The sequence below is a fragment of the Centroberyx affinis genome, unplaced genomic scaffold, assembly GCF_046629955.1.
Source record: "Centroberyx affinis isolate AG114_WGS23_722 - 3 ecotype Tasmania unplaced genomic scaffold, CSIRO-AGI_Caff_v1 ptg000759l_1, whole genome shotgun sequence".
NCBI classification, from domain to species: Eukaryota; Metazoa; Chordata; class Actinopteri; order Beryciformes; family Berycidae; genus Centroberyx; species Centroberyx affinis.
Window position 1 is genome coordinate 1 of NW_027279371.1, and position 21,421 is coordinate 21,421.

At 40.8% G+C, this 21,421-nt stretch overlaps 2 protein-coding genes across 2 annotated transcripts in view; one reads left to right on the forward strand and one right to left on the reverse strand.

Moving 5' to 3' along the window:
* Positions 1-681: 681 nt before the first annotated feature.
* LOC139644607 (platelet endothelial aggregation receptor 1-like) lies at positions 682-12,427 on the forward strand (the record flags this gene model as incomplete). The annotated part of the gene is made up of 14 exons (XM_071520039.1): positions 682-858; positions 1,605-1,725; positions 1,903-2,066; positions 2,962-3,064; positions 3,847-3,999; positions 4,177-4,308; positions 4,703-4,834; positions 5,366-5,488; positions 5,870-6,088; positions 6,863-6,972; positions 7,230-7,356; positions 8,271-8,333; positions 9,062-9,256; positions 12,250-12,427. Coding segments are annotated over 14 exons (1,965 nt in total), but the record flags the coding sequence as incomplete, so codon positions are not given.
* A 4,614-nt stretch (positions 12,428-17,041) lies between these two features.
* The window catches only part of LOC139644594 (lamin-A-like), a 29,011-nt gene continuing 24,631 nt past the window's right edge, over positions 17,042-21,421 (reverse strand). The window contains exons 9-14 of the mRNA XM_071520018.1: positions 20,540-20,855; positions 19,619-19,726; positions 19,350-19,469; positions 19,163-19,219; positions 18,816-18,992; positions 17,042-17,565 (exon numbers count right to left, since the gene is read on the reverse strand). Of these exons, the coding sequence (XP_071376119.1) occupies positions 17,530-17,565; positions 18,816-18,992; positions 19,163-19,219; positions 19,350-19,469; positions 19,619-19,726; positions 20,540-20,855 (814 nt within the window). The 3' untranslated portion in view covers positions 17,042-17,529. The remainder of the gene's footprint in view (positions 17,566-18,815; positions 18,993-19,162; positions 19,220-19,349; positions 19,470-19,618; positions 19,727-20,539; positions 20,856-21,421) is intronic.

Sequence of the window (21,421 nt, forward strand, 5' to 3'; positions counted from 1 at the left end):
TGGATGAATTTTTACTATTTATGCAGCAAAAATGTCACAATTTTTGCTATTTGTTGATGTATAATACCCCATAAAACAGAAATGACAAAATATATGCAAAGAGCCTCTGTAATTTAGCAGCTATTTTTGTTAAGCAGCAGCAGTTTGGAGGCTAAATCTACAAGTTACTATGAGGGAAAATGTCATATTGACAAAAGGGCCATTAAAGATTTATTTTAGTTAATTTTATGCTTGGTGTACTGACTCAGCCGGTACGAAAACATATAAATTAACTATTTAGAACTGGATTTAATGATTGCTTTGTATATTTAATGAAACTCCAGTGGTTACAGGAGCAAAATATAATATTTCAACATTGACCAATCCAGCCAAAAAAAAAAAAAAAAAAATCACTATTTTCTCCTGCGGTGCCTCGGCTAATTGAACGGAGCTCCAGTGGTTTCTACTGAGTCAGCCTGCACACACACACACACACACACACACACACACAAAATCATTGGTGTGTGCATTAGTGACAGTTTAGCAAATTCAATTATAGATACAGTGTATCATAGTAGATAGGGGTTTATGGTTTTCCTTTTCCTTTTTTTTTTTGCAAACTCAGCATTTTCTCCCTCTCACTTTTTCCTCTATTGTGCTTGCTCGGCAATTTAATCATGTTTACGTTTGTTTTCGTTGGCTAGCTGCCATCCGATGAAAGGCGAGTGCACGTGCCAGCCGGGATGGGCGGGACTGTACTGCAACGAGACCTGCGCTCACGGTTTCTATGGTCACGGTTGCCTGGAGCCCTGTCTGTGTGTGAACGGAGGGGTGTGTGACGGCGCCACCGGCCGGTGCCAGTGTGCCCCCGGGTATACGGTGAGCGGTGAAGTTTGGCCTGGAAACACATTGACTCAGTGGACATGAATTTATTCGTTTTCTTTCACTTTCTGTGTAGATATAGCTCTCAAATCTACTGACTGTTCAATCTGTATCTTTGTATCAGAAGATAATAGTGTAAAATATACAGTTATATGCATTGTCCATTATAGACCATTGCCAATGCACTAAATGTTTTTTTTTATATTAAATATAACGAGTAATAATATGCAATAGTAATACCCTAAAACTCATCTCTTCAAGAAACACTTCATGTCTTCCTCTCTTTACCTTCCTCTCCCTCTCACATGTTTTTCTCCTCTATTTGCACTGAAAATGAAAAAACAAAATTTCCTATATATGTCCTAAAATATCATTCTTATTTTACTTCATACTCCTATATCTTTACCTAGCACCTCTCTATCATCCATGATCATTCTGGGGACACAAAAAATTTTGTTTTATCTATTATCTGGGCGTTGTGGCCTTGACTCTTGCACTCCTTGCTGTTGGTTGCTTGTAATGTGATGTTCATCTAGGAGTTTAACAGCTAAAAGTTCCATGAATGTTCTACAACTCTATGAACGCATACGTTTTTAGCATGGGTGGCCCCAGTGGGAATCAAACCTCTGTTTTACCCATTGAGCTATACTGGGCCTGTACAATTCACCTACAGTGAATGCCTTAAATCTAATGTATCTGTACTGTAAGTGTAATGTAAATGTCTCACCTGTGTTTACCTCCAGGGGGTTCACTGTGAGAGTTCCTGTAAGAGTGGCACCTATGGTAAGAACTGCTCCCTGGAATGCTCCTGCAAAAACTTTGTCGACTGCTCACCCATCGATGGGACCTGCTTCTGTAAAGAGGGTGAGTTTAGATAACAAATAAAGAAGAAGTGATGGATTGCCTGAAAGTCATACACATCGACTTGTTGACAGACTGGCAATTACGTCACTTATACAGTATGTAGACCCTGTCATTAAAGAATAAGAAAGTACTTTCCAACAGCCAACCAACCAATTAATGTCCCTTGTGTGTGTGCAGGCTGGCGAGGGCGGGACTGCTCCGCCCCCTGCTCCGAGGGAACCTGGGGCCCGGGATGCAACGCCACCTGCCACTGCGCCAACGGGGCAAATTGTAACCCTGCAGATGGATCCTGCACCTGCACCGCCGGCTGGCAGGGGGCGCTGTGTGACCAACCATGTCCGGTGAGTGCCTGAAATGAATTTTTCACAGGCTGAAAAGAAGGCTTGGCAATAAGGTAACACTAGGTCAACATACAGTATAATATTGGAATAGTGCAGACCTTTTAGCTTTATGTATGTATTTGTCTCCAGGCATGTAGTAGTTAAAAAAACAGGTTGGGTAAACTCATTATGAGGCAAACAACCACCAATATAAACACACATCCATTATATTTTCATACAAATCTATACATATAGAGAGTTGATTATACAAATCACCAGCGATGTTTTGGTAAATTAAAAGGTCCAGTCAGTGATAATCATAAGGCAAACAACAACCAATTATAACATACTGCACATTTTCAATTCTATCATCAATCATATGTTTAGAAAAGTATTCATTTATGCTTTTTAAACTGGGTTTAAGTGGGTTAATCCTCCACTACTTTTCCAATTGTCTCCCAAAGCAAAAAAAAAATCCTGGACTCAAGCCACCGCGTTGCGCAAAAACACATCACACTTCATAAAAAAATACATTAAACTGCATAGGATAAGAAAATTGCAAAGCATATTTATCCTATGTCAGGTGGAGCAGACGAATGAAGCATTATCACTGATAACACTAACACAAAGTCACAAGGGCTGTAACCACAGTTCCTGGCAGTTGTGATTTGATTGGATTGTGTATTAGCAGTGTTGTCCAGCTCTTCATCCCTTACCTCACCCTGTGTATGCTTTAATCTCTGTTTTTGGATGTGTACCCCCCCCCCCCTTGTCTTTGCCATGCCAACCAGCCACGCTGTCTATACAACAACACATTGCCAATGTAGTATTTTGTTTGACTCTGACTGAGTTGGCCAAATGCTGCAGAGATTCCCCTGACGATGCTTTGCCCGTTGGCATTTGTTCACATGTACAGATGGGCACGTTTGGGCCAGGCTGCCTGAAGAGGTGTGATTGTGTTGAGGCCGACGGCTGCCAGGCTGCCAGCGGGGAGTGCCGCTGTCTGCCAGGCTGGTGGGGTAAGTGACGACGCCGTCCTGGTGCCTCTTCCAGCTTGGCTCTGGTGCCGCAGATAAGTCTGGTCCAATAGTGCTGAGTGAGCCACAGGTTTCTGACTGTTCTCCCGCTCTAACTTTCATTCCGGTTGCACCGATCAGTGACTTTATAGCACTTTTACCCTTTTCTCAACTAAAGTCAGAAAACAGTAAGTGGCATTTACCAGCACACAGGATATGATGTATTGATCCGATGTGCTATCAAAGTAAGGGTGAGCACCTAAATAGAAACCTGGCTCTGACTGAGGTGAGAGAAGGGTTTATCAAGTGGGCTTAAAGTAAGTAATTATACTGTTCCTTAAGTATGTTTTTATTGTAAGTGTTGTACTCAGCTGCATTTTAAATCACACCCATTACAGAGTACACATTTTGTGCATCAGAAAGTGGATAATCATCAACTTTATTTGTTCCAAATTTCCAAATTTTCCAATTAAAAGAATCTAGTTTGAACTCTGTCCTCTCATCCTTTTAGAATTACATGGGAAAGATCACAATGTTCTCTTTTCTAAAAAGTAACAGTAACTTTTAAATTAAGCTACTTTTTACTTTTACTTCAGTAGATTTTTACACCACATATTTTACTTCTACTTAAGTAAAATATCAGCAAAGTAACAGTACTTCTACTTGAGTAGGACATTCTAATACTCTTTCCACCACTGCTTACCCTCACCTGCATTACAGTTAAACTACACTGACACTGGGCCCCCACTGCTCCATTCATCCACCTCTCATAATGTTTTCCCCAGGTGCCCGCTGTAGCGAGGAGTGTCCAGACGGCCAGTGGGGGCGCCACTGTAACCAGACCTGCTTCAAGCGTTGCCCCAACAGTGACACTTGTGTGAGGGAAACTGGAGCCTGTGTGTGTCGCCCGGGCTTCTGGGGAATCACCTGCCAGAACAGTGAGTGTTGTTGAAATGCTGCGAAAATCTGATCAAATCAAATAAAACCCTGAGGTGTGCTTGATTTTAGTGTGTAACGCCTGTGGCATTTTCTCTCTCTCTCTCTCTCTCTCTCTCTCTCTCACTCTCTCTCTCACTCTCTCTCTCTCTCTCTCTCTCACGCTCTCTCTCTCTCAGAGTGCAGAGCTGGGATGTATGGTGACCAGTGCAGCTTGTCCTGCCCGTCCTGTGGCCAGTCGTACCGCTGTCACCATGTGACAGGCGAATGTGATTGCCTTCCTGGATACACTGGACCCCACTGTGATCAAGGTCAGCATTTAACACGATACATCCATACGCGAATGGTCAAAACAAATGCTGATCTTTTTACCGTTACTGGTATGCAGGATCTAATGTAACGACGCCTTGTTCTATCAAACTACGGTGAACAGCTACCAAGAAGATGGATGTTAGCGGAAAAGCGTGGGGGAAACGGGGTCATTAAATCTGTTGTTTGGGTTATACTTTTTTTTTTATTGTGTTTTTATTAGGAATTTGAAAGCAGATATACATGAAAAGATCAATTCACAAACTTCCACTTATTTTTTTTTGTATAACAATCCCACCCTCCCTTAATTCCCCTCCCTCTCAAGCCCACATTTTGTGCATCCTAAATAAATAAAAAAAAATAGCTTCTTTATGATATTCTGTGATCTGTTTCCAGTTTGTCCAGCTGGGTACCACGGCAGGCAGTGTTCTGAAGTTTGCATTAATTGTGCCAACAACTCGACATGCGACCACCGGGACGGCCACTGTGAATGTCTGCCTGGCTGGACCGCAACTGACTGCTCCATACGTGAGTGGGACGCGTTTACATAATAGGAATAATACTCAGAAGGGCACTTTGGGGTTATCACTTAGTGGTGTTATGGATACAACAGCTGTTACAACACATGCTTGGGCATTCAGGCTTTGGTTGATGTTGGTTCGATGTTTCTTCAAAAGATCATCAGAAATTAATTCATAAAGATAAAATACAGGAGAAAGATTACAAACTAGCCGCCCTTGTTATAACAACAGGTAGCATTGCAGCCAATTCCATTTCTCTCAAAGCACGAGTAGCTGTGCTTCATGGGAATTGTCAGCACAGTTGAAATGTGTCTTTGACCAATTAGATTGTTTGACCAAAAGTACACATCCTGTAACAAATATTTACAAAGTCTCCTTGTTACTAGAGCTTTCTAGAGCTTTTCATTTACACAAATCTGGTGTATGATAGACACAGAAAAGATAGATTATTGCACAGTAGTTAAATCCTCGTTGCACATGTCTGCCTGGTTCTCAAATGCGTGGCTCTCATGCCACGTTGGTACTTTGTGTTCTCCAGCCTGCAGTCCAGGAAGGTTTGGCCCGTTCTGCACCCAGACCTGCTCCTGTCCACCCAACTCCATCTGTGACCGCTACACTGGAGACTGTGTGTGTGAGACTGAAGGAGATGACTGTAAACAAGGTACAGACACACACACAAGTTCTTCCATGAGCTTAGGAACAATAATATTGAATTACAGCCACTTTTACACTTCTTCAATCTGTCTATTTTCCTCTAACTCTTCATGACTGAAGTGGTTTGAATAGGTGAAATTGGTAATAGCTTTCCTCTGGATTCACCTGGTCAGTCTGTTTCATGGAAAGTACAGGTGATCCTACAGTTTACCAGACGAAAACCCGCAGCCATTACCTCAATGTTCCATTTGTAAATCCATGGCCCAAAACGAACAACTTGCCCTGTTTCCTCTCACAACAGTGTGCTTGTCCCATTTCAGCGATGGAAAGTAATGAAAACTGCTCTAGCTGCCGTACTCGAGCTCTCTCCCCTCCTCCTGTTTGGCAGACTCCACAGAGCTATCGGGGAGCGTGATGGTGCCTCTTCCCCCCGGTGAGAGGGAGTCGTGGGGGGCCATCGGCGGCATCGTGGTGCTCGTCCTCCTGGTGGTCCTGCTGCTGGCTCTCCTGCTGCTGTACCGCCGCAGGCAGAAAGACAAGCAGAACAATACGCCGACCGTCTCCTTCTCCACCACCCGCACCGTCAACTCCGAGTACGCCGTCCCAGGTACACAAGGTTGTTTGTAACACACGATACAGCGCAGAGTAAGAGTCTGGCTTCTACGATGTGAGGAGATTTGTTCCCGAAATGAGATATGCACGGCTTAAAAAAGCAATTGTTACGCTATCTTTAAAATCCCTTCCAAAAACACACATAAAAGACAGGCTTTTATGTGAATTGTCCCTTACACTTGTATCTCCATTTTATTTTAGATTGTGTAATTGTTTTATTTCTTGTTTTTTACTTATTGTTATTTATTACTGTCTCTATAGGGGACAACTTGTATTGTCTGGGCATTCATGTGGTTAGGAACATACACTTTTATAGTTGTATGTACTGTTTTCTAGTTGTATCTGTGTATCTCTTGTATTACCTTTTATTCCTATTTTTTATTTATTTATTCAACTTTATTTTATTTAATTGTGGTACTTTTCTCTCTGGGTTTTATTGTATGTAAAGCACTTTGTAAACATTGTTTTTAGAAAAGTGCTATACAAATATAGTTATTATTATTATAAATCCGATCACAATGTAAAATGCAATATAGAGGCCAGTAGAGGCTGACAATCTTGGCCATGGTCTGTTTATTGTTGAAGGTAATTGTACTAATGTTTCAAATTTAATATATGATTTATTGATGTTAAAATGCCACATAGAGCACCTTTAAATGTGAAGATACCCTCTGACTCATGCTTGCAAGACAGTAAAACGCCAGAAAGCATAATCATTTAAATTATTGAGCACTGAATTCTGATTCCATGTGTCTGCTTTGGTTTTCAGACGTTCCTCACAGTTACCATCACTACTACTCCAACCCCAGCTACCACACACTGAGTCAGACCAGGCCTCCGCTGCCACACCTGCCCAACAACCACGACCGCGCCATCAAGGTGAGTGTCAACTCTGTGACACACCAGGCAAACCTTTTTGGGCATCATGGCAGGAGAATAGAAGTGGGAAATATGCAGTTTAATCAGTAATCAGTGCCAGTTGCCCAAAATGTTGCCCAGTGTATCGCAGCCTTTACTCATTACTGTTACATTTCATTGCCACTACTCCATTCCAACAGAATATTGCTCTGGGTATATTTTCTTCACAGTGATTCATTCAGATTCTGGCTATATATATATATTTTTTTGTCAAACAGAACACCAACAACCAGCTGTTCTGCAGTGTGAAGAACATGGAGAGGGAGAGGCGGGGCCTGTTTGGGGTGGAGAGCAATGCAACTCTGCCTGCAGACTGGAAACACCATGAGCCGCGCAAAGACTCAGGTCAGTCTGACTGTCCAGTGTGTGATTCACATTCAGACTCTGTCACATTTCATTAGATTTTAGGCAAGAAGAAATTACAGGATTGACATTACAAGTAAACAATAGTAAGGAGTAGTTTTCCTGATATATTGGCCTTTTATTAAATATTTGACATTTAATGCCAGTGTTGTCCACCTCTGTTATCATGGAGGTTCCTCCCTGACCACAGCTGTAAAAAACAGTCTGTAAAACCTGCAATTAAATAATATTTTCTTTGCACATTTTATTAATCATTTAAATGTTCAGTGAGGTTTTTAGTAAATTAATTTTAAGTCAGTAATGTATCCCAGAGTTTCCCTTTTGAATTTTCCCATTGAATAGGTGAAATTCTGGAGGAAAGAACTTGATACATGTATTTATTTATTTAAAGATATTGAACATTGGCACAAAATTTCGGCTATCGGCGACTTCAGTATTGGTATTGGCCTTTAAAAACCCATATCAGTCGAAACCTAAGGAGTGAAATGGTCAAAGCCACACCACCTTGATAATAGATGTAAAAAAAATATTCCTTTTTACCCAAGAAGGATCATAATTAATCATAATTAAATGTTAGGTGAGGAAATACAATAAGTGCTGAGGAGAAAATAGAGAAATTTCTTTTTATTTTCACATTCAGAAAACTTTATCATCCATCACATTTCCAGAGGGTAGAAAAATCATTTTCATAAAACGCAAAACAGAGGTAATATGAGACAATAAAAACAATAAGAACGTTGTAAAAAAAAAACAATAGGTGCATGGCCAGCATTCGCTCACTGCCATGCCATCACCTGGTATTGATTTTGCGTGTTTCCAAGACAGGCCGTCTGCTTTTTATTAGTTTGCCATAAATTAAAATGAAGACGCCAGATTTGTCTTTTAACGTTTAACAGGAGCTTTTGGAATTGATCGGAGTTACAGCTACAGCGCCAGCCTGGGGAAATATTACAACAAAGGTACTTTATCACCCTATTTTCCTATTACCTGTCTTATTACCTCTTCTAGACACATAGGAATACTAAACACAGACAGTCTGACCTTACATAATGCCAGAGCTACAGTTACATAAACATTACATGAATATTAGCTGCGTAAATGTTACACAAGTGTGATCTTGAGCTTTTGATATATCTTTCTTTGTGGTATACCCAAAAAACATATTGTACCAATCATTTAACATTATTAGCATAATTAGAGTTTAACACTCATTGCCTTGCAAATATCCCATATATCCAATTGTGACATTTTCACTGCAGGCTGACAGCTGAAATGGTTTCACGTGTTGATGGACCCTGGGAACAAGCCAAACTATTGATAATGCATAGAAAAATGTCACAAACACATGGGTTTCATAAAGATTATTCATATTTCATAATATAGAACTGTCCAAGTTTTCTTTAAACTTTTTCAGGCAATGACATGAAAATGTCTTACGATAGCGTTTTCTTTTGTCTTGAGAACTCATAATTCATAAAACAACCATAAAAAGAAATCTTGGGAATCTTGGAAAATGTCTGTTGTTTTTAGAATAACAACCTAAAATAGTCAGTTTTGGTGGAATTACACTTTAACCTTTCACCCTGTGCGCTCAGCCGGCTACAACTCTGTTACAGTCCACCGTTGTGGAGCGTTCTGACCTTCCAGTACTTCAGGTGTTTTACCTTCTCTTCCTGTCTGGTGGCAGAGCTGAAGGACGCGGCGGCGGTCAGCAGCAGCTCTCTGAACAGCGAGAATCCTTATGCCACCATCAAGGACCTGCCGGGCCTTCCCTTCTGCCCGCCGGAGAGCAGCTACATGGAGATGAAGTCGGCCATGCCCAGGGAGCGGGCGTACACCGAGATCACCCCGCCGCCCTTCAACACCGCCACCTTACGCAGGGGTGAGCGAGGCTTTAGACGTGTTGATATGTTTTACTTTTTGATGTCGAAAAAGTTATTCATCCCAATGCCAATGCCCAATCAGCAGCACAGCAGAATCTGATAGGTGTTAACATTTTTACATTTTAGATTTTAGGCCTTTAGCTACATCAGAGTGACTTGAAACTAGAACTAAAACATCCTACTCAAGTATAGTTCCTCTGCTGATATTTTTCTGAAGTAGAAGTTAAAGTACTAGTGTAAAAATCTACTTAAATAGAAGTAATAATTACCTAATTTAAAATGTGTAAAATGAATAAAAGTTACCAAGTTACTTGAGAAGTTACTAGAAAAGAGAATGTTGTTAGCTATGATCTTTCCCATGCAATTCCAAAAGGATGAGAGGACAGTTGATTATTTTAATTGGAAAATTTGGAAATTACAAAATAAATTGCACAAAGTAAAGCCAGATTCCTCTTCTCACTGTGAATGGCTCCACAATTTATCAATTTACGATTGTCCAGTTTCTGATGCAGATCCTACAAAATCTGTACTCTGTAATGGATGTGATTTAAAAAAATATATATACATGATATATACATAAATATAAATATATACAGTACATAAAAACATACTTCTAAAATTCAGTGGACAGAGGGAGATGATATGAAGTGAAACAAGGCAACAGTAAACACAAATGATGAGCATGCATCATCCCTTCATGTTTCGTCACAGTCGGACCGGTGGTGTGGCAGTTGTGGCCTTTCAAATTTTAAAATTTGATGTTTAATAATTACAGCATCCCCATCAGGTCAATCAGTGTAATTTCTTAAACGAACACACTGCCAAAATGCATCATCATCCCTCCAAAGTTTCGTCAAAAACCGTGTAGAAGAAAATTCACTCCTGGGGCGAGCTGTTTCTTTAAGAGTCCTGATCAATCAGACATGAGAAGAGGGTTCCTGCTTGCCGGCAGCGTGACAGATGGGAAGGACGGGCTTCCTGAAGGCCGGGCCGAATGAATGAACAACTGTTTACATGGAAGTGAGGAAAGGTCACTCTGAAGGGAAGAGGAAGAGCAGGAGAGAGGAAAACCAGGGTGGCCCAGATTGTCCCTTTGTTTTGTTTTCTATTTTATTACCTTTTCATTTCCCCTTTTTGAATTTGATCTTATTAAACATTTATTTATCTGGGTTAGTTAAGACCAAGGGCTTCTTTTACAAAGGAGACAAGGCAGCAGCAGCACATAATAATAAATGATGAAACTGCTGTTATGGCAGGTTAAGAGAATCACATTCATAGATGGATGGAAATACTGACTGTGGCTTTTTCCCTATGTGCTCTGTTTTGTTGTTTATCTTGGGATGGCAGTAGCCTAGAAGTTAGAGAAGTTCACCAGTTTGATTCCTGGGCTGGCTGGGAAAATTTGGGTGGGGAAAATTGAGTGAGAAAGGCTCTTATCTCCATCAACAACTACTAAACACTTAACCCCACTAGCTCCAATGGAAGTTGTAGTTGCTGAAAAAAGAGCCTGCATGGTCAGTCAGCTTTGCCTGTATAAATAAATAAAGGGTAAAAAGTTTGAGTTACGATTAACTCAGTGATACAGGCAGCACAGGCAGACAAACTAGACACTGAATAAGTATTGAATCATTTATCATCCGTGGTATTTACGTTAAAAACCGGGCCTCTGGGATCACATAATGTCCTCAATAAGCCTGAGTTGGAACTCTCAGTTTAAAACTTGAATAGTGTGATAAGCATCGGTGAAAAAAGAACACAAATCCAACAAAACTTCAATAAAGTTCAGAATAACCTGATAGAACTATACTTGTCAAAAATCTACTTAAGTAAAAATATTTAAATGTTTAATATTGTATTCATGCATTTAACTATTTAAACTTGGAGTTTAGAGTTTGGAAGCGATTTGTATTTGAAGCATTAACCTCCTCAGGTTGAGCTGATGGTTCAGTTCCATTTGCTCTGATTGCTTCCTCTTAAAGTTGATTGGCTTTAGGTTGGAAAGGTCACCATTCTTATTAACTTACTTCATCATGTGTATGCTGAGCCTTTTCATTCAAAGTAGACACTTAATAGTGGTTTGTAGAAGAAGAAAAGTGGTTTGTAGAAGAATTAGGATATTTATTTGCTTTGAAATGTGGTGAAGTTTCTGTACAGTACAAAAGTAAAGTAAAAACTCTATGTATGATCTGCCTTTTTCTTCAAAGTAGACACTTTCTACTGGTAGTTCTACAGTAAATGTGGGTAGTAGAGAATACAAATATACTCTTTCTATACTAAGCCTTTTACATGTTGGCAACATGTTACAGAGCTTTAGTCCAGATCACCGCAGGCGAGTCCAAGCCAGTTCTGAGACCAGGTCCAGTTGAGTTTTATAGACTGAGACCAGACCAAATCGAGTCCTAGTCCAGACCAAGTCCAAAATAAGCCATAAACACTGTACACGTCTTTCCAAATGTAAAAATAATGCTTAAGGAGTTTCTTAAGGATGATGAGAGATGTAGATCTTTCTGCAGAAGAGATGTAGATCTTTCTGTACTAAACCCTTAACATCTAACTAATTGATGCAAAGGATTTCGAAAATCAACGCAAAGAAGTTTGAGGACCGATACATACTATAAACATTTGTAATCCTTTAAATTGTTTGTAGTGCTGAGGAGAAAATAAAAGAAGGTGAACCAGGTGGTGAAAATGTATTTTTGAAAATTTGGTTTGGATTGGCAAGAAAAAGTCGAGTCAACATATAGTGGCTGAGACCAGGTCTGACTCAAAGGAGAGAGACCGAGACCAAGTCCGAGATGACATAAGATGATCTGGAGACGGGACTCGAGCGCACAGCCCTGGCATTTTATTTCATAAATACAGTGGAGTTGGAAGTAGGATATGTGCTTTTCGATATCACAAAGTAAATACGCAAGGGTATGACCACCTGAGCACCTCTCATTATAACCTTCCATTTATCACATTGTCCTTTTCTTTCCTGCCCCTCTCTCAGAGCGTCAGAGTTCCCTCGGTCACGCTCCAGATCAGGACGTCCAGAACCACTACGACCTGCCAGTCAACAGCCACATCCCGGGACACTACGACCTGCCGCCGGTCCGCCGCCCCCCCTCCCCGTCCCGCAGGAGAACGCCTCAGTGACAGTCACAACAGCGGAGCAAGTTTATACTTTTTTTCTCTCATCCCCATGGGGATGAAACTACGCCTGCGCTCCCAAGCAAGAGCCACACTTTAAGCTCTTGTCTGACACCCAGAGCCCCACCCAGTAAAGACCACCCACAGGACAGCGGGGAGGGGAAGGGAGGGGAGGGGGGGTGGTCTGTCCCACTGTGGCATGATTGTATAACGAGGATGCCCCCATTCAACTCAACGTGTTGTGAGGAAACACTGCCCCCCTGTGGATCAGAGTGGTACTTGCCTCACCATGACGGACTTGTGATCCAGACTGGGGAGCCAGCAGGCTGCGGTGCAGAAGGCTGGAGTGGGGCGACGCCAGTGGGACTCTTGCTGTATTCATGTCCCATGGGAAAAACCATCAAATGACTTCATGGTTAAAAAAAAAAAAACACACAAGACAATTTTCTTGTGTTTGAACTCATTTGAAGCCATCAAAACGCCATAATGGAGGTTTTCTCTAGACTCTGGTTCCTACTAATCAGCTGTTTCAGACCTTTAAGGAGGCCCTATTATCGGAATTCAAATTTTGTTCTGTTAATACTATATGATCAAAGATGGTTAAAGTACAATGTTAAAATGTTATTCTGTTTGAGCGGTTAAATGTAAAGGTATTGCATTTTCAAAAATCCATCCTTTTTTACAGGCTGTTTTGGGATAACTCCAGTCAACGCATCACAACTAGACTTGGTCTTGATTGGCTCCCCTCACTTAACTGATAAAATCCTGCAAACTGACCCCCACCCCCTCAACAGTAAACCTTTAATACACATGTGCTTAGTGAGTGATACATTTGAGTTCATGTGTTACAACAACCAAACATTGCAATGTCAACCACAAATGAAAAATCCAGCAAGTAGTTGTGTCCTGCCACAGCATTTTAAGTCAAAATGACTCATGTGACAAATATTTCCTTTATTGAAAATGAATATAACATTCCTCACACTTGACTGCAGGTGTTTCCTTGTTGATGTTCAGAAGTCATGAAGTACCAGGATTTCCCAGTTAGTGTTTACCACCTGAAAGCCGAAGTGAACAGTATTTTCAAGTACTAAAGCTCATATCTACTGTCTTTCCCATATGACATGAATGCAGCACGGACACGAGGATGCATGCGTCCCTTGTGTTTAACCAAATGTGGCTTACTTATTGCTGCTGTCAGATGAAAACCTTATATCTTCAAAAAACAAACAAATAAAGCAAAAAAAAAAAACAGCTTAACAGGAATTTAGAAGAGCAGCCTTTTTAAGATTCAAATTGTATTACGGGTTTGGAATGGGTTTATGGGACCAAGGCTCAGAAAGTCGCTCAAACTATAAAGGAACACGTTTTGCATGTATGTTTTAAAATGTAAAGCATCACCAAAATAGGGAATTACAAGCCAAAAGAAACCAGCATCATGTATGATTCTGCACAGTATCATGCTCACTTGAAGGCTCTCTTGGCTTTTGGATTTGCATGGAATTTAACCGGCACATTAGGCATTTTGCCAACAGCTGCATTTCAGCCAGTATTGAACAGATCTACTCCAAAATGTTGTGTATCAGTCTGGGGGGGAAAGAAAATCATTACATGAAATTTATCATTTCATATTTCTAAAATATAGTAGATCTAGTCTGTTGTCATTTTGTCAACCAAGGTCTTAACTTACCTACAAATCATTTTAAAAATGCCATGTCTTTCAGTTTTGTGCCTCAGTTATTTTGTAAGAGAAAATGTTGCTTTTTTCAAATGTTGGACATTTCATTTTCATTTTCATTTCATTCATTTTCATTTTCAAACTCTTCAGTTTATAATCCTGTCCATTTAACTTCCCTTTAACTCATTTGGACATGGACCACAGAAACCCCATGTAAAAGAGAAAATGTTTTCAATGTGCTTTAAATGATATAGTTTTGTACAGTAGAGCTCCTGTTTGATACATAATGTTCATATATTTCTGAATGTAACCATGCAACATGTTGTATATAATGTAAATAAAAATGGCTGCACTTTTGTTCAGTTTTTTTTTTTTTGGAATGACAAAGTGTATTTATGTCAAGTCCAACAAAATCCAAGGAAATAATTAGACCACAATCACGGAGTAAAGAATTTTACTTGCCATTATTTTAGAAAAGAGAAAGGCAAACAAAGACATTCACTACATCGACTGATTGCATGACTTTTCCATATTGGTAATAGCATTGTTATGACAGATCCGACACAAATCCCACTTGAAACAAATTATAACCTTAGCATTGATGGCTCGCAGCTTGAAATCCCTTTCAGTGACATTTTAAAGCATGAAGTCCTTCAAATGATTCATAAAGTCTTAAAAGGGCGAGTGCAGGATTTTATAAAGGCCTCTTAAGTATTTTGGTTTTTGTGGCATCAGTCACCTGATAGCATTTGCTAACAATGCTAGTGGAAGACAAAGGGGAGCGAAACCATTGCTCTGCAAGTCTTTCCAAATGTCCAATATTTATTCTTTCTCTTATTACGACTTATCCAACTAAAACACACAGGTGGACTGAAGGGGATTTTGAGAGAAATGTCTTGTTTCTTCATTAACTTGAACTAACACTGCAGACAAATGCCAACAAAGGCCTGCTGTCAATTTCTTGAAAAAATAAAATAAAATCTTTGCGAATGGTTGTTAATCATTAAGACAGGCCCCTGAAAATCCTGACTACCCCCGTTTAAGTCATCTGTTTTAAGTGGGACAGACTGATTGGTAATCATATGTGCATATACAGTAATTATCTCTTATAAATGTAAATGTAGAAAATCTGGAATCTGGAATTATATATTCTGTAATTATAAATCTCTATCTCAGAAGACAAATACTAAACATCTTTGGAACTGGCTATTACTCATAGCATGATTTTGTTAACTATTATCTTATATGAGCATCAAAATCTGGACTAAGGCACTTGGGGGTTCACAATGTCAAAATCAGACATCTACTTAAGGCATTTTCACTCAATATAACAATAAAGTAAAAAAAACAAAAACAAAAGGAAAAATAATCTAATTTGGCAGTAATATGTTGCATTAAGTACAATACAAAACAGAAATATAGCAAAAGCTATCAAGTATTCTCCATAAATGCTTCGATATGCTTTTCTCTGAAGTATAAACAATTCAAGCTGCCACACTACAGTACAAGTCTACCTGCTGTGCATTAAATGGCGAGGCCCTCAATAAATGCAGCACATAAAGCCAAGCCAAAGACACAAAGTCAAAGTATACACACCCCGCAACCCTGCTCATATCCCCGAAGCAAGCCTGAGGATTTGCAAAGCCAGTAAAGCTTAGAAAAAAAACAAAAAAAAACAGCCCTTATGACCAGTTTTTGGGAGAGAGACCAACCAGAGGACAACTGCCATCACAAGACTGCAAAGCATGTGAGCAAAGAACCACCAGTGGCAATAATTGGAGACATTTTTCTGTCCTCTAAAGGCACATTAGTGTTACAGGAAACTGTCATTAAGTGGGTTTTTAAAGTGTTATTGAAAAAAACCCTCCTGTCAATAGCTGCAGACAGAGCCAATACAGATAATATTGACATGATTGAACAAACTGAGAAATCCTATAAAAAATATGGCACAAACTTTTGTTGTTACGACAAAATGTGTCAGTAAAGACTCCACAGAATGAACTAGCTATTCCTGATATATTTTCCCCAGGTAGAAAACAAATTGTACACTTCCTGTCATCAAAACAAAACATCTTTGGAATTACTATAAAAAACAATAAGGCAACAATGTTACTTTTAATGTACATCTAGCCAATACTGAGACTTTCATGACTCAGTTCACTGGGTACAATCAATATCTTCAGCAAACAACCACAATCCCTTATTTCCACAGACTTTCAGAAACATAAACAACACCATTTCTCTAGGATCAAGCTGGAAATGGCAGAAAAAAATATTCATCTGAAATAATCCTTTTCTCTGTCTAGACCGGAGGCGCCTCGCAATACGATTTGAATCCCAATAGAAAATGTAGTAGTGTTGAATGTACTTTCTTTGAGGCAGAGGTGATAGATGAAACTAGAAGCACACACACCTGCTGAACACCCTGAGCTTACTTAACCTGACAGTACTTTTTGCTTCCTTCTGGTAAGTTTTACACCGGCGTGATTCATTTGCAACATTATTATATTTTTTCCAGCAAAAAAATATATAGTTTACCTTCTCCATAGCATAGAAAAATAGCACAATACTGTACCAAAAATCAAAAACCAAGGCAAATAAATGTATCTATCAATTGTAAACTTCATCATTTGATATATTTTTTTATATATTTGATGGGCATACTCAATGGACATGATTAACAAACCCCACGGTGATGAATTTTCCTACTGTCTGCATGGCTTTATAATGACTTTACACCACTCTACATACATACACACAAGTAATGCATGTTATTTCTGCCAACTAATCCATGAGGTCAGGACGGGGCTAAACCCCACTCAATCAGGTGGCATTCAGAAAAGGGTGGGTAGTGTATGCGGGATACCAGGGCCCTGACCCCCTGGTTGTAGCGGGCCTGAACCCCCCCCCTCCACCCCCAACCCCAATCCCAACCCCACTCTCACTCCCCCACCCCCCTCTCCCCCACCCCTCAGACCCACTCCTGACAGGGTTCACTAGCTGTGCGTGTTGAGTGTTGACAGCTTGGCCATTAGACGTGAAACCCCAGCTCAGATCAAAGCAGAAGCGCTGGTCAATGGAGCTCTGTGTGTGTGTGTGTGTGTGTGTGTGTGTGTGTGTGTGTGTGTGTGTGTGTGTGTATGTGCGTGTGCGTGTGCGTGTGCGTGTGCGTGTATGTGTGCACAAGTGCAGAGCAGAATACAATATAAGCAAGAGCACAGCACACATGCAATTAACATAACTGGAACATACACTCCAAAAAAGCGAAATAAAGTCAATCCTATGCCCTTTGCCAAACCTCGAAGCACATCTAACCTGCAGATTATTTTGAATACAAAATAAGACGAGATCATATAAAACATAAAAGGAAAATAAAAAAAGGACGATATCCCAAATGGTAGAAAATAAGTCTCCTCTACGGGGTGCAGGAGGCTGTGGACTTGGGTGAGGTGGCGTCTGGCTTTACATGATGGAGCAGTTCTCCGGTTTGGTGCGTCCCTGGAGGAGGAAGTGACAGGGGAGCGTTAAAGGAAGAAGAAGAAGAAGAAGAAGATGAAGAGAGGACAGGAAGGAGGATGTCAGGACACCTAAACAAACAAGGAAACGGGGTTAACGAAGACTTTTTGTTTTGTTTTGTGAGCGAGATCTAAAATAAGCAAGAGACGTCTGACAAAAAAAGATTGCCTTAGGTTGCTGGAAGACAGCGATTGATAAAATAACGCTAAGGATGTGTCATTACAAAGGATGTGTCATTTTTAACACATCTGTGTGTCTTCTTTGGGACAACACACACTTGTGTTACTTTTCAACACAAGATGTGTTCATGAAAATAGTTATAAATAAATGCAGGTCAGCCATTCTTGCATACAGTTGTCAGTGTGTTTTAAATGCTACAGCTTTGTACAGTAAATCACAATACACTGTAACCGCAAGAAAATTGCAATGTGCTCTACTTTTGTATGTACCTGATGGCATAATTCAATAGTTTTGACTGTTTTAGTCAAGTCTGGTGTTTTTTGTTAGTGACTCGATTATTGTTATATTGTTCATAAAGCTCTTTGTAACACCGATCGTTTGTGAGAAGTTCATCCTCTTCATCCTCAGCTTGGGAAGATCGTTCTCCACAAGGACATGAGTTTGACTTGGACTTCACCCGAGCAGTCCAGCCCATTTTACTGATTTCTAATCAAATTAACTGATGACACTTTGTGCCAACAACATGTTACTCCTCAGTTTCTATTTTTTTTGGCCAGAAGCTTGTAAACTACTTTAGGTTGTAATAAAATCCTTTAAATCAATATTTTGTGTCATATTATTAATGTCTTCGGTAAGTAGCCATGTAATAAGCTGGATAATGTTGCTCTGCTTCATGTCATGTAACTTCTACCGCCCATATTATAACATAATATCCCAGTTTGTCTTTTATCTCAGTTCGTCTCCTAATATTCATATTTTACTTGATTTTATTGTTTTTATGTTACTTATTTTCTTTTCTCTTGTTTTTTTAAAAATTTTATTTCATTTTATCTTAATTTTACTTTGTCTGGTTTCATTTTTAATCTCTTGTTTTCTGTTCTATGTACTCAGTGTACTTATTTATCTTAACTGTTTGGAAAGCACTTTGCAACAGTTGTTTTAAAGTGCTATATAAATAAAGTTTATTATTATTATTATTATTATTATTATTATTATTATTATTATTATTATTATTACTATTACAACCCCCCTATAACCACACACCACGTTACCTGTCTGGGCTGGTTGGAGCCCATGATGAAGAGTGAGTGTCCCACCAGGCCCTCGGGCAGCCCGCCCCCGCCGCTGCACCCGCCCGAGCGATCCGACGGCTGGCCGCAGGAGTCGCAGATCACCGTGCGGCTCCGCAGGTTGTACTCGCTCTCCACGCCGCTCGTGCTGTGAGCTCCCTGCAGGGGGCGACACGCGACAGCATGGGTTACTTCCCACTGCTGCTCAACTGGGAAATGCTGCCGTTAACAGGGAGCTGTGAGATGTGATGTTCCCGATGTATAATGTATGATGTTTTCCAGCGTGCTGTATAATTTAGGGGGATGCCTCAACAACGGCGCAAATTTACCATGTCGTCATCATCGTCATGGAATAGGGTGCGTGTGACTTTCCTCATGGCCATTTCCTAGTGATGAGAAAAGTCAGGTTATTGTTAAAAAGAAACAAAAAAGGGAAGATCAGCTCAAAAAAATGCGTGTATGAAAGTTGGGCAAAATATTTAGCATCAAGGTGTGTGGTGCGAGGTGATGTCACACCTCCCCGTTGGCGCTGATGAGCGTGGTCTGGAGGAGGTCGCCGGTGCCCCACGAGTTCTGGGTCTTCCACACCAGGTCAGTGGGAGGGTTGTGGTTTCCGCCACCAGTTGAAGACCAGATCTGGAAAGGTTAAAGGAAGGAAGGGAAGAAGGGAAGAAAGAAGGGAAGAAAGAATGAAAGAAAGAAAGAAAGAAAGAATAAACAAAATAGTCTAACAAATAAATGGAAAGAGGTAACGCGTACACACAAAGAAACCAAGTGTAACTCACAGTGACGGTTCCTCCAGCCTTGAGAGTGAACTTGGGGGGAAACTTGTAGGCGATGGGGCTGCCGGTGCCGACCTGCCTCTTCACCTGCCAGTGGCCCAGCAATTGATCCTGCATGAGGGAAACGGGAACAGAGAGAGAGAGAGAGAGAGAGAGAGAGATGGAGGATGGGACAGAGCATGGATTACAAATTATTACATCGCCAGGACTTTACAGTGTCAGTTAAATCCATTGTTTCGAGGACTATGGACACATTATCTCGTCTCTTCACAAGAAAACAACAGAGACACCTTCCACCTGCATTAAAGTGCAGGTGTGAAATCTGTGGGGTTTTTTTTGTTTTTTTTTTACTACTTGGTCCTCAGTGTTCATTGCTGTGGTGTTTCTGCACTGCATTTCCCAGAGATCACCTGTCAATCAAACAGTGTGTATTGGAGACACTGTTTGATTGACAGGTGAGGTGATGTGAGGTGATGTCTTTTTCCTTGGATGTTCTGTTGATGAAGTTTGAGTTTCTGTAAATTCAGTTACAGCATGAGCAGTTCAGCCATGGTGGCTATCACTGCTCATGCTAACTACCCAGTTCTTCTTCTATTCATTTCAAATAAACTGCTGATGCCTGAAATGCAAAACACATCAGATTTTTTCCGGGAAAGACCTACCCAATACCGAGTGTTTAGAACAGCAAATGTACCAGCTTTCATGAACTGGCTATAAGTTGAATCACTATTGTGTTATATCAATCGGTGATAGAGAGTAGCAAAACCCTAACCCTATTTATTTTTATGAAAATGTTGTGGATTATTACCTCAACACAGTGAGAAACTGAGACAACCCAATACAGACACGCAAGTACAGCCCAGACAAACTTTCCTCCCCCACCAACACACACAGCACACACCCACACACACACAGCCACTGTACCTCGTCGGCCTTGTTGCTGAGACGGACGTATTTGCCCTCCTGGTCCACCTCGTCCACGGTGATGCGTCCGCTGGCCGAGGCCTGCTGGGCGATGCGCGTCTTGGTGACGGTGCCCCCCGCCTGGCTGGACGTCTCGCTGTCGTTGTCGTTGAGACGCCGCTTCTTGGCGCTGGCGGTGCCAGAGGAGTTGCGGCTGCTGGAGGCGGCGGCGGCAGTGGTGGAGGAGTGGAGGAGGCGGCTGGTGTGGCTGTGACCCGAGCCAGAGGTCCGGGTGACGGTGACCCGGGTGGGCGGAGGGCTGGGGGACAGACGCAGCCTGGGGAGAGATAATGGAAAAGGTTTAGATTATAGATATAGACCGGTGGAGTCAGTGTAACGTTATAATACACATATACTCATCTAAGCTTCATTGGTAAAAGTTTGAGGAATGCTGTACATGTTTTGGGGCTGTGGGAGAGAGCGCAGAAAAGATTTACATAGCTAATATATTTATAGAGAGATTTTGTCTCTTAGTCAGAAAGTTTTAGAAATGGTTCACATGGTCCGGCTGTTCATGAAGCTGAGTCTCATGGTATTGAATCTAAAAGGTTATTCATTACACTGTTTGCTCATTACAGCAATGTATTACCTAATAAACTGATGTGCACTAGAATGGCAAAGCTAATATACATTCATGCATTCATAACATGCATTCCCTCCCCTATGAAGAGGAGCATGCATAAAATTGCACGACCAAATATATGAAGTACTGCCGCCTCAAGGTTCAGTAAGCCTCCTTTCATGTACAACTGATTCTGCACTGACTTGTTAACATGTGACCCCTACTTTCCTACAGACCCTTTGTCTCTATGTGAACGGCTATATCTGACTGTTTGCACACAT